At 40.3% G+C, this 16,621-nt stretch overlaps 1 protein-coding gene across 1 annotated transcript in view; it reads left to right on the top strand.

Annotated features, from left to right (window-relative positions):
- DPP4 (dipeptidyl peptidase 4) overlaps window positions 1-16,621 on the top strand; it is a 71,728-nt gene that overhangs the window by 45,316 nt on the left and 9,791 nt on the right. The window contains exons 19-23 of the mRNA XM_067472079.1: window positions 877-946; window positions 3,738-3,932; window positions 4,352-4,406; window positions 6,943-7,042; window positions 10,057-10,121. Of these exons, the coding sequence (XP_067328180.1) occupies window positions 877-946; window positions 3,738-3,932; window positions 4,352-4,406; window positions 6,943-7,042; window positions 10,057-10,121 (485 nt within the window). The remainder of the gene's footprint in view (window positions 1-876; window positions 947-3,737; window positions 3,933-4,351; window positions 4,407-6,942; window positions 7,043-10,056; window positions 10,122-16,621) is intronic.

Below are 16,621 nucleotides of genomic sequence, written 5' to 3' on the forward strand. Positions count from 1 at the left end.
GCTGAGGCCAATCCAGAATGATATGCTCTGAACGGGTTCTGGAGCAATTGTGATGATGACCAGAAGAACCCAACTAAACCCATTGTGGCACTGTAGCATTCAGGCTGGAATCACATCAGCTTTGTTGGGACATCACCACCATTCCCCACCAGCCATGCAGCTCCATGAGGATGCCTCCCTATCACCAGTTGCCTGTGATGTCATAAAAGGACACCTGCATAATCATTAAGAAGGGGGTAGATTGATGCCCTCTTTACTGCTGGTCACATAGGTGTCCCATTCTGACATTGGCAGATGCAATCATGATAGCCAGACACTTGCATGGATCTCCATGGATGGCAGGGAGTAGCAGTAGTGACATGCAGATGAACCATCCCCTTCCCATGTCCCGATCAGCTCAGGAAAAGGATGATTGCTTGGTGTCCATCTGATGTCCAACCTATCCAGATGTCTGGGCTGCCTTGAAGCCCTAGAATACTCTAGAGCAGTGGTTCTCAACCTGTGGGTCCCTAGATATGTTGGCCTTCAACTCCCAGAAATCCTAACAGCTGGTAAACTGGCTGGGATTTCTGGGAGTTGTAGCCCAAAACACCTGGGAACTACCAGGTTGAGAACCACTGCTCTAGAGCTTCTAGGAAACTCCAAAGTACCCCTGACTTTGCCTAAAGCAGGGCAAAATTGGACTAAACACAGAAAACTCAGGATAGTCTTGCTGGAAGCCACCATTTTGAGGAAGATTTGAGATGAGTTCACTTTTTCTTGTCAATGTAGACTCTCTGAATCAACTCAGGATTGTCCACAAGTAAAACATATTAATACTTTTCATGTGCTAGTTATTTGGTTGGGTCAACAATACATGTTTGTATTTGCTTTCAGATTTCTGGTATCAAATGATCTTGCCTCCCAATTTTGCTGAATCAAAGAAGTACCCCCTGCTCATTGATGTGTAAGTCAGACAACTTGGCCATTCTTGATTCTTTATTAAATTATTAATTAATTAATTAATTAAGTGCTTGATGTTCTTTATATGTATAAAACATTTTTATTTGTATTTTGATTAAATCTTCATCAAACAGTTTGCATTAATGTTATTTTGTAGCTAAGAGTAGTTAATTCCAGCCAATGTGGAGTTTATATTTGCAATATAACCATCAAATTTCATGTGCGGGGAAAGCAGTGTAAGGACTGTGGGAGCATTGTATACAAACTTGGTCAACAACAAAGAACAATAAGGAATAACCTCAATTGTGTTCTTAAATGTGACTTTCCCAGAAGGTGTTGATTTCCTCTTGCATTCACTACTGTCATTAGGAAACAAGGGTAATGAGGAGATGCTCATTAGCTTAGAGGGCAAGGAGTCAGGATTCATCTGAAAACAGCTGGTTAGTTCAGTCTCTTGAGACCAGTCCAGAGCTTATTAAAATCAATTGAAACACTCTTACTGACATCAATAGATGATCTCTCGATGAAGGCTGTTATATGTCATGGAAACAACTAACTTAGAACACAATGGCCATATATTACTGGTAAAAGAAAAGGAATGTGGATTAGAAAATATAAGTCTTACATCTTGCACAATTAGCAAATACACAATGGCAGTGTTCCTTCTTATTTTGCAAAAGCTATTCGGAAATGTAACAAGACATATTCACTGGACCCTGAACATATGCTCCTGGATCCTTTCCTCCTTCACACTCCTCTGCACATATTAATGTATTTGCATTAATTACCCAGCTTCTTCTTACTACAAATTGTAGAAATTTGTGTTTCATATTAAATAGGAAGCAGATATTCCATATTGACTAGAAATTGCCTGTCATACATAGTAATAGGTCATCCATAGTAGCAATTGTTTTGATTTTTGTGCTCATGTTAATTTGTAATTTTAAGCCTAATGCAGTGACATAATTATTACTGGATTTATATTTTTAGCTTCAAATTGCAATGGGAAGTAAAGGGCAAATATATTATTAGAAATTTGAACATCAAAAGTTATTCCTGATTTGGGTTATTAACTCACTCGAAGTTAGGTAACTTTTAGGACAACATATGGGGGAAATAAATGGTATTCTAAATGATATTTAGAAGACAGTGCTTTTCAGTAACAGAGGAATAAAAATGGTATGGGGCACAAAAGAAAATCTGGAAGTGTCTCAGTTCCACTGCAACAAAAGGAAGAAGGCTTCTTCTATGGAGACTTTATTTTATCAAGGAGAAGTTTCCTGGAGAATTTCCACAGAATTATAACCATGACTTTTTAATGGTTATGTGTTATTACAATAAAACAAGCAAAAACAATGACCATATAATCTAAAATATAGGTGTGTACACATACACATACATATATGGACAGAAGGAGCAATAACAAATAACAAAACTATACAATAAAATTCAAAACAAATTACCCAGAATACAATGCTGGCAACCCATGCAATTAAAATATTCAAGACTACAACACAATGTCAAACATAATCCCCAAAACTTTGAAATATAATAATGTTTGAAATTTGTGGGCAGTGATGGATGGAGCAGTCTTCAAATTATAGTTATGAGAATCTGTTGTGTTGACTCAACAGCCAGTTGGGATGAGCTGAGGTTACAGAGATAATAATAATAATAATAATAATAATAATAATAATGGTATGAACTCTACCACTAACCTGTTGGCACAAAACTTCTGTGAGAAAAAGTCTGGCATTTTTGGTGTAAGGCTGCTATCTGCCCCTCTCCTCCTGTGAATGCTGCTCCTGACTAGTATTACTGTCTGCACTCAACACCACTTTTGTCCTCTTGGTAATACTCCTACCTCTGGTCAGTTTGGCCTTGTGGTGTCTATAGTTTGAGATAGAGAACTAATTGGCCCCCAGTTCCAGTCTTTATTAGTTCTGTGCTCAATTTTGATTCTGGGTGTTGTACTTTTGGAAATACAATATAGGAACCATCTAACACATATTGGTGCTCTTTCCATTATCGTTGAAAACTGCCAGTTAAGTTTTACAGATGAAGGAGGTGGGAGACGACCGAACCGGTGCAATAGTACTGCTGATAGGTGCCTGACTGCATTTAAAAAAAAAAACCACCAACACAACCTTTTGATGTTATCATTCTCAAATTATTAATTTTCTGTGTGGATGAGCTCCCTCTGTCAGCTCCAGCTCCCCATGTGGGGACATGAGAGAAGCCTCCCACAAGAATGGTAAAACATCAAAACATCTGGGTGTCTCCTGAGCAATGCTCAGGCAGCCAATACTCTCACACCAGAAGCAACTTACAGTTTCTCAAGTTGCTCCTGACACGAAATAAAAAAACAAAACAAAACAAAACTTGCCAAGAAATTCTTGTGATAGGCTCACATTAGGTTGGAAATGGCTTGAGTCTCTATGGGAGATGGTGGCAGGGTATAAATAAAGTATTATTATTATTATTATTATTATTATTATTATTATTATTATTGAAGCCACACAACAAAAATTACAAAAACCTTAACTATGGTAGTTATTAAAATTATATTAGAAAATTAAAAATCCATTGAAAAAAAAACATTTAAAATCCTTTCATATCTGGATCATGCCATGTATTGAAAGTGAATGCAAACCACAGTGATAACAGTGCTTATGGAAAACTAAATGGGGTTCTTGAACTTCTCTCTTCCAGCTGCATTTGCCTATTTTATCAGCCAGATTGGTTTAGAAAATATATAGTACAATGCATGAAATCACCTGAGATTCTCTCCACAGGTATGCAGGGCCCTGCAGTCAGAAAGCAGATGCTACCTTTAAGATCAATTGGGCTACATACCTGGCGAGCTCAGAAGATATTATTGTTGCTAGCTTTGATGGCAGAGGAAGTGGCTATCAAGGAGACAAAATCCTACATGCAATATATCGAAGACTGGGCACCTACGAAGTTCAAGATCAGATTTTGGCAGCCCAGTATGTGAAGTATTGCAATAATCCCCTTCTTCCTTGTATACTAGTATTCAAATGTGACCGATGACTCTGTTTCTTATTTTGTAGCAAATGACACATAAAAAATAAAGATGGCTAGAAAAAATATTTTCCTTGGGAAATTGTGCCACAGATAACATTTTTAGTCACACCTGTCCTCCAGGAAGCACAGGGCCCTTCCAGACAGGCCCCATATCCCAGGATCTGATCCCGGTTTTCTGTTTAATCCAGATTATCTGGCAGTGCAAACTCATATAATCCAGTTTAAAGCAGAAAACCTGGGATCAGATCCTGGGATGTAGGGCTTGTCTGGAAGGGCCCACAGAGTAGGTGTATGTAAAAGATTGCTGGGGTGGGGGCTATGTGAACAGAAAACTAACTATATTTTCCGTGTTTTTTCTTAGGCAATTTTCTAAAATGAGCTTTGTTGATGAGAAAAGAATAGCCATCTGGGGCTGGGTAAGTATTAACCATTAACTGCCTTTGTAGTAGCAAACTAAAGTGATTAAAGTTTACAATATCAATGAAAAAAATACCTTTGCTCCAATTAGAGAGAGGCAAAATGGGGAAATTCTAGCTCTACTGGTATTCCCTCCCCAACTTTCCCTTCTTTTTCATCACAAAGGAAAGAAGGGCAGCTTTTCATTTGCACTGTGCAGAAACTTCTCTTATCTCAATGGTGAGAGATAAGAATCAGTTTTCTGCTCGGCAACAGAGGAAGCTGGACAAGGACACCTCACTGTTGCATCTTATATCTATTTTTTTCTCCAGCACTCTCTCACAGTTGCGCAATTGTTTTGTGCTTTACTGTGTATAGATAGATTGCTATGATATCAAGGGGTGGAAATTGGAGAGATTGTGGAAAAAGTTTGGGAACAAGTGTTTGGCATCTTTCCATTCTTGAGAGCAACCCATAAGGAAATATGGCCTCTGAATGAGAGACCATTCCCCTTCTACTGGGTGTACTACCTACTTCATTGGGGGCCCTTTCACAATATGCAGTGATGGCACTATGATTCCACTTTATCTGCTGTAGCTGTCTCCTGTGGAATTCTGGGAATTGTAGTTTGGTCAGAGGCATCAGGGGAACTCTCTGGTAAGGATTTTAAGGTCCTGCCCTCCACTGCCAATTCCAGGATTCCACAGGAAAGTGGAATCAAAGTAGTGTAATTGTGTAGTGTGAACGCAACCTGGAATTAAACATAGGGAGGCTTATATCTGATTAAACATAACTTGGAGATTGATGTCACTGGGGTGGAGAATCTAAATGAGGCCTAAAATCATGGCTATAACCAAGAGCTTTAAACCTCTTAGGTAGCAGGGCAATTGTGGAAATCATTTTGAAAAGGTACCAAATCCCCTCAAAAATGAGTTATAGGTAGCAGCACATTGTTGGCTAGGAGTAGAATATAGTGCACAAATCAAAACTCTCAAAATGTATCAAATCACAATGGCATTTTCTAGCAAAAGAATGAATATCCTCAGCACATTTTTTTATTCCTGTAAAATCTGTTCAGATAGATTTGATACCTTAATGGAAGCAAGCTCCACAGTTGTGGCAGAAAGAAATTCTACCTGTACATTTAAACTATTTGGCAGTGGAGGAAACACTGTATGCTCTCATGGTTGCTAAGCCTCTTCCACACAGCTGAATAAAATCCCACATTATCTGCTTTGAACTGGAATATATACATGGCAGTGTGGACTCAGATAACCCAGGTCAAAGCAGATATTGTGGATTATCTGCCTTGATATTCTGGATTATATGGCTGTGTCAGTGGCCCCTAAATGGCTGTCTTGACGTGGGTACAAGCACTGCAGGAATGGGTCTTCTAGAGTCTGGTGGCCCTCAAAGGTCTCCTGAAGGGAGTAAGGTAGCCCTTAGTTTCCAACACCCCTGCTGTAAAGCTATGGCTGGAGTTTTAGTTTCTACTCCATTTCAGTTGTCATGCTGATACTGACAGATGTTCCTTCTAGCACAATGCCTTCCTGACATCACTGCTCCAGACACTTCACTGATCCCAAAGTTAACTTTCTGGCACAAAGTAATTGTCTGAAAGCACTATCTGCATCCTGAAAATAAATACAATATACTTTGTCATTCAGTCTGGGGCAAGATTTGTATTTTTCAATTAACAAAAGGCTTGCCATCATTGCCTTTGATCATAGAGAAGGTCTTTTTCATGATGTCTGAATGATCATAACATTGCTGCCCGCTGAACTATGGTGGTAATGGCCGATACCAGAAACTCTTAAGAAGAGGATACCAAACTATAGTCCTCCCATCAATAGTAATGTCCTGAAAACTGGGGTGATATGGATGTAGGAAGGAGGAACCACATGGATTCCTGGAACTGAGCCTTTATCTGCACTGTAGAATTATTTCAGTTTGACAGCATTTAAATTGCCATGGCTCAATGCTATGGAATCATGTGAGTTGTAGCTTTACAAGGCCTTTGGCTTTCTCTGCCAAAGAGTGCTGCTGCCTTACCAAACTACACATCCCAGTTTTTAGCCATGGCTGTTAAAGCATTGTCAAACTACATTAATCCTATCGTTGAACTGGATGTCCATTGTGGTCTCTTCCAACTTTATGATTCTTTGAAACTGCATCAATTCTACAGTGTGGATGCAGACTGTGTTAATGTATAGCTTGGAAATGAGGTGTACTGCAATGACTCGCAAATTACAAAGGTAATTCAGAACAGGTATTATAATACCTTATTACTAAGCAAGCCGAAACAAAGGCAATTTTGGGGAATCTGAGGAATGATTTGTTCACACAGGACTCTTCCATGCCGTCCTATATTCCAGAATTTCAAGGCAGAAAATCCCACAATATATGCTTCGAACAGGGTTGTCTGAGTCCACACTCAGATTTTGTGGTATTTTCTGCCTTGATATTCTGGGATATAGGGCTGTGTGGAAGAGCCCACACCCTCACAAAATGAGAACAGCAAGAGTTCTTGAACTGTGATATTGTCTTTCCTCCTAGTCATATGGTGGCTATGTGGCATCCATGGTGTTGGGCTCTCAAAGTGGATATTTCAAGTGTGGAATAGCTGTCGCTCCAGTGTCACGGTGGCAATATTATGGTATGTGATTCTTTCTAGATATTTAATTGAAAGTTGTTTTGCAACGTGTTACAAACCATACTTCAACACACACACACACATACATACACACACATACATCTCCCTTGCATTGCAAAGGTGTTTCAAGTGTTTACAATGTATGTACTGATTTCATCCTCCTCCCAAAATACATTGCCATTTGGTGCCTTCATGAACTCATGCGAGGCATTACACAGTGTCCCTGGATCATATTTTCTACTAAGAACTTGGATGGGAAAAAGAAAATAATCTGCTTAACCTTTAAAAAGCACAAAATTACTTAATATTTGAAATTTTACTATAATACAAATGTCTGCATTTGCATTCTTCAAAAGTGCCATGTGTTCCAAAGTGTTGAGGGATCATTTCTGAATGTCATAAAATTCATTAGCACTGAAACTACAGAAACTTCCTTTACTTCAGAGTGAGCTCTAAAAAGAGAGGGGTCACAAATTTAATCTTGGACTGGAAGATTTGTCATTTAAATCACATTGCGGATCACCTCTCCTATATTCACAAGGGTGTACACATTTCCATATTGATTTGCTTGATGTCCTAAAAAGTTCCCAAAGGTGTGTTCTAAAAATTAAGATCCTGCTTCTTATGTCTTGCTTCTTTAAAAACTGGAAGTGAAAGGCAAGACATGAAATGCAAGGTGTTAATTACACAGGACTTTGAGGGGAAAAAATGTTTCAATATTGTAGTTGTTTCCTATGTCTTTTTGGATGCAGATTTTGAAAGCACCATAAAATGCACACACACAAATTTTTGTCACAGACGCAATATTTTTGTCATGATCTACATCAGGGGTTCTCAAACTTTTTCAGCCACAGAGCCGTTTTTGAAGCAAAAGTTTATTGTGGAGCCACAAGAAATGTATATGTGTGTGTGTGCACATGCGTGTATGTGTGTATATGTGTGGATATATATGTATATGTTAGTGTATAGTGTATATGTGTGTGTGGAAAAATAGATAGATAGATAGATAGATAGATAGATAGAGTCTGGGCCACTAGCAGATGGATGGAAAATGTTTGTGTGAACTAATTCACACAAGTGTGAAAACAAAAGGGAAGAAAGAAGGAACAATACAATACAATACTTAAAATGACGAACAATTTTAACCAACATAAACTTAACAGTATTTCAGCAGAAAACCCCAGGGGCCATCCAGTCCAACCCTCTTCTGCCAGGCAGTAAAAACACAATCAAAACACATCCAACAGATGGCCATTCATCCTTTGTAATAATAATAGTAATAGTATTAGCAGAAACCCCAGGGGCTATCCAGTCCAACCCCCTTCTGTCATGCAGGAAAAACACAATCAAAGCACCCTCAGAGCTGTGGGAGGGAATTAGAGTTTTGAAAGCAAAGAAGCCGGGGGAGGGGGTCTGGGAAGAAAGGATAAGGGAGGAAGGAGAAAGGGTCTGGGCCTCAGGACCCCACTGCTGTAGTTGTTTCCAGCAGCTCAAAACTTTAATTTCCCTGCATTTCTCAGGTGGAGGAAAAAGGAGGAGGTGGGAAGCATCATGGCACAATGGAGCCACTCACTATCACCCATGGAGCCCCAAGGGCTCTGCAGAGCACACTTTGAGAACCCCTGATCTACACAATCAATGGCTATGCTGTGATCTAAAAAGCTCAGGCTAATTTTCCACTTATTTTTTTTTTTGCACTTCATTATCAAATGTATGTTTGCAATATGATCTTCTATGCTCTTACTTCCCTGAATCTAGCTTAGATACCTGGCATTTCTTGCTTCATATATGGTGAAATGCTTTGTTGTAGAACTTTGAGCATGACTTAGGAAATTAATGCAGTGGTTCTGTGGTTTCTGCAATCCCTCGTGTCCCCTTTCTTGGGGATTGGGGTGTATATAGACTACTTCAAATCTGTAACCATTCTTTTGTTTCCCCTATTTGTTGACAGTTTTTAGTTAGAACTTCAGTAGATTTTGCCTCTGTAGTTTGAAGCAGCAATTCTGATATGCCATCTGTTCCTGGTGACTTATTTATCCCAAGTGCTCTGAGTGTAGCTTTCATTTCATGTTCTAAAATTGTGGGTTCATCTTCAAATGGTTTTTTAAAAAACAGTCTTATTTTAGAGAGCAGGAGGAGTCTGGCTGAACTAAGTGCAAATTCCTGCTTCTGTTTCCTCCCCAACGGGCTCATACATGCAGGACCTCATCACATTTCGTATTTTTAGCCTCCAAGGATGCTTGCAGCATATAGGGAGGACGGAGCCTGCCAGATGCCATCAGAAAGTGCACAGCTACTTCTGGCAGGGTTTCGTTTTTCTAGCGTGTTATAAGTGTCTTAGGAGGCTTCCTAGAAAGCACAGGAGGCTTCCCATGTTCTCATAGAGAAGAATGGGACTAGCATGTGCGGGGGGGGGGGGCAGGTGGCAAGACTTCTCCCTGTGGGATGGGTAAGTGAACGATGTGGGCAATGTGGGTGATGGGTTCCTCTGCTGCTTGCTGGAATTGACACGTTGCATGGCGTATCCCCACCTTTATTGGACCTCAATGTGACGAGATTGTTTAGGCTGGATCTACACTGCGCTACATCCCAGGATCCGATCCCAAATTATCTCCTTTGAACTGGATTACATAAGTCTACACTGCTAGATAATCTTGGTTAAACAGATAATCCTGGGATATAGGGCAGTGTAGCTCAAGCCTTAGTCCAAATAACTCACACAAACGGGTTTTGTGCATATTTTAGTTGTTATTATTATTATTTTATTTCTTACTCGCCTCTCCTCATGGTTCGAGGTGGGTTACAACATTTCTGAAACACATAATCAAAACACATAATCATTTTAAAACACTCTGTAAAATACACATATTAGAACATATTTCCACAAAATACATATTAAAATACACAAAACAAAAGTTAGACATAGAGTGGAAGTTTAAAATTGGTCATTAAAACAATTATTTAGGTTAAAATATTCTAAGAATTTTAGGAAAAATTCTTTCTTTCTCTTCTTTCAGATTCTATATACACTGAACGTTACATGGGTCTTCCCACAAAAGAGGATAACTTACATAATTATGAGGTAAGGGAGCATCTTTAACATGAAGTTTTCTAGATGCAAAACACTATGGGCAAAATCCATCAATGTACGAGAGGACTTGTGGTCATGCAGTGCTACCTCCTTGCATTACGATACTTGATGGCCCTCATAAAAATTGCTCTGGGAGAAGGTAGAGCTGTGAGTAATTTCCATTGTTTTCACAGAGTACCATCCCCTATTTGTTTTTGGAAGGCATCACAATACGTAGTTTTATAGGGAGCACATGTTTATTATAGTCGGATGGGTATTGCTAATATATTCCAGATGATTTCTGAGTGAATGAATTATGTTTTCTGCCCACAAGTGCTATAGATTGTATTACATGCAATCTCTGGCACAGTAGGTAGAAAAAGGTTCCTGTCACAAAGCTGCCTTGTGTTGGAGATCATTCATGTGAAAGGGGATTGAAAGATCAGGAAATCACTTCCCTATTAACAAGGGAATGGACCCACATTGATTCCCACAATCATTTATTATTAAGTGGAATTTGGAGAGCTTTTACAATTCCTATATAGCCCCGAGACCAGTGGTTCCCAACATTTTTTAAAATCAGGGACAACTTTGACCAGGGATTAATGTACCATAAGGATTAAAATCCTGACATTTTAATGGTTAGAGTCATTACCCTACCATCCCGGTTTTATTGAAATTTTGCACTTTCCCTCGGCTCTGTTTAGGAACCATTGCACATTTTCTGAGCACTCTGAACTCAGCATCTATTGTTGTTCAGCTATGATACTGTTTTTATGATGTTTTGCTTCTGATTGTTATATGTTTTATTTGTTGTTGTGTTGATTTTTTTGGTACTTGTTTTAATCTGTATTTCTTGGACTTGTCCCTTCAGGGAGATGGGGGCGGGGTATAAAAATAAAGTTATTATTATTATTATTATTATTATTATTATTATTATTATTACAAATCAGTAACATCAACTTTATATTCAGTTTGTTTGGGGTGCTGATTCAGAAAATTGCATTGGATAGACCACATCAGCCCTAGTTTCTGATACAGAACATATGCCATCCAGTAGTCACCATCTGCTCAACCACAGAAAACCAATTTGAATAATCTATAGCTGATGTGGTAGTAATAATCTTTCTTGGGTTGTCAGCCTCTCCCGTCCTGACATCCCCTTTGCCTTGGTACTAGTCGCTCTCATTGCCACATGGTTTTGAGGCAATTGTGTAGTAATGGTGAGACCATGGGCCATATTTTTGTTCTTGGAGACCACTGGTGGTCCACAGGTTGAGAACCACTGCCCTAGACAAATGTACAGCTGTAGGCTATGTTAATTGTAGCAGCCTGACCAGATTTTGGCCCTTATTTTCCAATGCTCCTATGTGTAGAGGCATGGCCAGACTCAAAGATAGATTTTAGAAATGTTCATATTATATTTACAGTACTTATCATCTTGGATACAGCAGAGAGGAAACAATCAGGCACATCTTAACACCTCTCAACAAAGGATTTTCCCAGGCTCAGCCAGGCCTTCAAATGCTAATGAAGGTGGTCAGTTGAAACATTCACACCTAGCTCCAGCAGAGAAAAGCTCTTTGCCCCACCCCAGCCATTCCACAGATATATAAACCCATTGCCCTAATTCCAACAGACCTCACTACCTCTGAGGATGCTTGCCATAGATGCAGGCAAAACATCAGGAGAAATGCCTCTAGAACATGGCCCTATAGCCCGAAAAAACCCACAAGAACCTAGTGATTCCAGCCATGAAAGCCTTCGACAATACATTAATCTTGGATACAATTTTAAATACCAAACTGTAACCCAGAGTGGATTTCTCACCCATGACACAGAAGCTACCCGTCACACCTGGACCTCTTATTACTTGCACATGAGAATTATAACAGGAAACTACAAAGCACTAGTACAGAATAGAACAGTTGTAAATGCATACTTAGTCAAAGAACGGGCCTATTATTTTGGTGATATGCACATGGGAGCTCAACTTGAGTTGTCATAGATTCCTTTGTAGGAGATTTTCTGGTTGCCCTCTCAGGAGGTAATGTTCTCTACACAGGCAAATGAGGCTTTGATTATTTTGCTCTCTCGGCTTCTTCTGTCAACTGCTTCAGTAATTCATGGCCTGCCTCTAAGCTTTCTGAACTGATCCACCCAATTCTGATGGCTTGTTCTCATACTCAGAACCCAGTCCTCATTGCTATTGACTGGGATTTTTGGTTGCTGAATAACTTGGGGTTCTGTGAAGGCAGGCTGAGTGGTAGCAGATCTGTGAGGTGGTACTTATGTAAATGGAAGTCTCTTAACTTGCTACAGATTGAAATGTTAGTGCTCTGGGTGCACAATGTCACTCTGCAACTTCACAGCACAGATGGCACCAGAGGACTGTGTAATCTCTTTGTGCCAGGAGTCGAATTTTCTTGGCTCAGCCTCCATTGCTGGCAGTGTCCACGTTGAAACTGCCAGTACCAAAGAGCTAAAGGTTTCCAATGTGTTACTCAGAGGATTAAATTGGAGAGGTTGCAAGCAGGCTGTGTGCACGCGTGTAGAAATACTGATCAAACTGTTGCAGTGCATTGCATCCCCTAAATGTGGAAAAGTGAACACTGTTTGTTTTATGATAATAGGAGTCAAGAAAAAAGACAAATGCATCCCTTGATATATCTATCTATCATCTATCTATCTATCTATCTATCTATCTATCTATCTATCTATATATATAAATTTGTTAGAGGCATCCAACGAGGAAACAAAACTCAAAACCCCCCCAACGAAACTTAACCAAAATTCCCATGCCCATAACACAACCCACAAGGTACAAACATATCTACTCAAAATGAAAAACAACACAACAACACACTCACAAAACGGCAAAACAACAAAACTCAAAAATCCCCCAACGAAACTTAACCAAAATCCCTGTGCCCATAACACAACCCACAAGGTACAAACATATCTACTCAAAATGAAAAACAACACAACAACACACTCACAAAACAGCAAAACAACAAAACTCAAAAATCCCCCAACGAAACTTAACTAAAATTCCCATGCCCATAACACAACCCACAAGGTACAAACATATCTACTCAAAATGAAAAACAACACAGCAACACACTCACAAAACGGCAAAAGAACAAAACTCAAAAAAACCCCAACGAAACTTAACCAAAATTCCCATGCCCATAACACAACCCACAAGGTACAAACATATCTACTCAAAATGAAAAACAACACAACACACTCACAAAACGGCAAAACAACTGAGCATGCGCATTGGCGCCCAGCCGCAAGTTCCATCACGCGCGCACATGGCCTTCCGGCCAGCGTTCCCTCTGCGGAAACCATGCCCACTCCAAGCCCCGCCGCGCCGCTTCCCACACACACACCCTGCCGCACACACACACGCAACCCCACACTCCATCACTCCCCCCGCCGCCGCACACACACACGCAACCCCACGCTCCATCACTCCCCCCACCGCCGCACACACACGCAACCCCACTCCCCCCGCCGCCGCACACACACACGCAACCCCAGGCTCCATCACTCCCCCCGCTGCCGCACACACACACGCAACCCCACGCTCCATCACTCCCCCCGCTGCCGCACACACACACGCAACCCCACGCTCCATCACTCCCCCCGCTGCCGCACACACACACGCAACCCCACGCTCCATCACTCCCCTGCCCCAATCTTACCTCCTTTTACTTCAGGCCACCTCCAAACCCCACCCCGCCCCTTCCCGCCCTGTCAAAATCTAGGAAAGACAGGAAGGAAGGAAAGAAGGAAGAAAGAGAAAGGGAGGTAAAGAAAAAGGGGGAAGGAAGGAAAGTTAGAGGAAGAAGAAAAGGAAAGAAAAGGAAAGATGGAAGGAAAGAAAAGAGAGACAGCAGAAGAGAAAGAAAAAGGGGGAAGGAAGGAAAGAGATAGAGAAAGAAGAGGAGAAGGAAGGAAGGAAGGAAGGAAGGAAGGAAGGAAGGAAGGAAGGAAGGAAGGGAGGAAGGAGGGAGGGAGGGAGGGAAAGAAGGAGAGAAAGAGGGAAGATTGGCCACAGCAACACGTGGCGGGTAAAGGTTGTTATTTCTATTATTATGATGATGCTATTGTTCCTATGAGACCCTTTTAGGGGGAATGGGAGAGGTGTCAGGTCCCAGAGGCAATGCATTGCATTATTGTTATTGTTATGATGGTGGTGAAATAAAAGGAAATAAAAAGTGAAAGAAGGAAGCAAACAGGGAGGGAAGAAAGGCAAAGGAAGAAAGGGGGAGGGAATGAAGGAAAGAGAGAAGGATGAAACCAAGTAGTGAAAGAAGGAAAGAAAGAAAGAGGGAGAGAAGGAAGAAAGGAGAGAAAGGGGGAGGAAAAGGGGGAAGGAATAGGTAGGTACCTCTCTTTCATAATAGTCCAGATATCTACCTCAACTTTGATAAGTTTTACTATAGGCCACAGCAACGCGTGGCAGGGCACAGCTAGTCTACCTATATATATATATATATATATATATAGAGAGAGAGAGAGAGAGAGAGAGAGAATATGAATTTGTGTCAGGGATGGATTCCACTCTTTTTGATAGACCCAGAAACCTGATTATTTTGGAACAAAAGTTCACCATGTTTCTAATTCACTCTAACAAAGGGCGCTCCAGACAGCACTAAATCACGGGTTTTAAACAAAAAAATCCCGGGACTTCAGAAGAGGTCTTCAAACAGACCTGTTGGTCCCGGGATTTCTACCTTTGTTGTCTAGACTTGATGCTTTGTTGCAAAATTTAGAGGCTCCCAAGATGGCTACCGTGGGATTTCTGTTGGAAACTTTGGCAGTTTTTTTAAAAAAAAAAACCCTCAAGATGCAGATATGCAAAGAATCATTGCAAAAGTTCTGTTCTTTGCCTTGGCCAGAGAAACTGCGCCCCCGACACATTTTATGAAGTATCCGCCACACAAACAAAGTTTACGGGGTAGGACCACTTCTGCTCAAGTCAGCACTGCATAATCAATCAAACAGGAAAACACACTTTCAAGCCAGGAACAGAACTTTGTCATTATTGACACTTTTTAGAGCCTGCGTGCCTGGCCATCTGTCCAGACAGATTTGGTTGTGTACTTTTGTCATCAAACAATAGGGTGCTGTTCCTGAGTTATATATGGCAGTTCCTGATTGTTCTTCTTCTGAAAAGATGTACAACATTGACTAGAGGGGCACAATTTTGTCCTGGCCAGAGAAAATGTGTCTCTGGCACACAAACAATTTTTTGCCTTCTACTCAAGTGTCACGTTCTTTTTAGGAACCAACCAATCAGAAACAAATATCTAAAATCCAGGAACAAACGCAGATGAAAAAAATCCTGTGATTTCCGAATGCAGGGACATACAGACATGAAAAGATCCGCATATTCACGTCAAAACCATTATATTCCCGCACCTGGAAATGTCGTGGTTTTTTGCCTTTTTTAGTGATTGCTTACGCATTTACAGGGAACAGTATCTGGCCACCCTCTTGTTTGCTGTGGAAGATCCTGGGATAAAGGTACTGTCTGGACGGGCCCAAAGGAGGAAAGAGGAAGGTATGACCCTTGTAAGGATGAGATCCTTAGAAGGGTCATACCTTCCTCTTTTAGTCAATTAAATGGAGAATCCAGTCCTACAGATTAATTTTAGGCCCCATCTATACTGCCATATAAAATCCAGATTATCTGCTTTGAATTGGATTATATGGCAGTGCAAACTCATATAGTCCAGTTCAAAGCAGATAATGTGGATTATCTGATTTAATAATCCAGATTATATGGCATTGTATTGGCTAGAAAATTATCTTATGCATAGTTTAGGCAAATATTTGTTAGAAAAGAGAAAAGAATGGCTTTAAAGTCATTCTGAAGCTATCTATTAACTATGTTGTATTAGGATGGTGCTCTCATCCTACTCATGTTGAATTGTGCATGGCTTCAGTACTTCATTAGAGACATTCTTCTGAAAAGCATCAAGACATTGAAGTAATTGCAAATCAGCTCAAAGAATGACACCCAGACAAAAGTTTGGTCGTTTCTAAATGCTGAAAACCTGTTCAGACTGGTAGTAACACCTGTTTACTTGGAGCCTTCATGAACTTGGGAAATGTGCGGCAGAGTGATGTATTACATCTGCTGGTAACATTCATTGTCACATGTTCAGAGGGAACATAATCTAACTCACAGCATAAAATTACTTCACGTAGAAGTGTTTAGAAATATGAATAAAAATTCAAAGGGAGAACAAAAATGTGATAACATTTCAGTTTTATATGAGGACAGTATTCAATACATAAAATAAACACACAGGGTTTGAGTAATGACCATTGCTCTCACTGCTGCCTTCATGACTTGGTATTTCTTGGACTTTTCCTTCTGGTATAAAATGGAAACAGGTACATTAAAATCTTGCTGAGGAAGCAATGTGAGTGCTTGGCAAACTCTAGCTTTAGTCAGGTATGGATGTGCTCAATCTGACCAATGTGTTCTGTAA

This window comes from Anolis sagrei, chromosome 1 (assembly GCF_037176765.1).
Source record: "Anolis sagrei isolate rAnoSag1 chromosome 1, rAnoSag1.mat, whole genome shotgun sequence".
In the NCBI taxonomy this organism is placed as follows: domain Eukaryota; kingdom Metazoa; phylum Chordata; class Lepidosauria; order Squamata; family Dactyloidae; genus Anolis; species Anolis sagrei.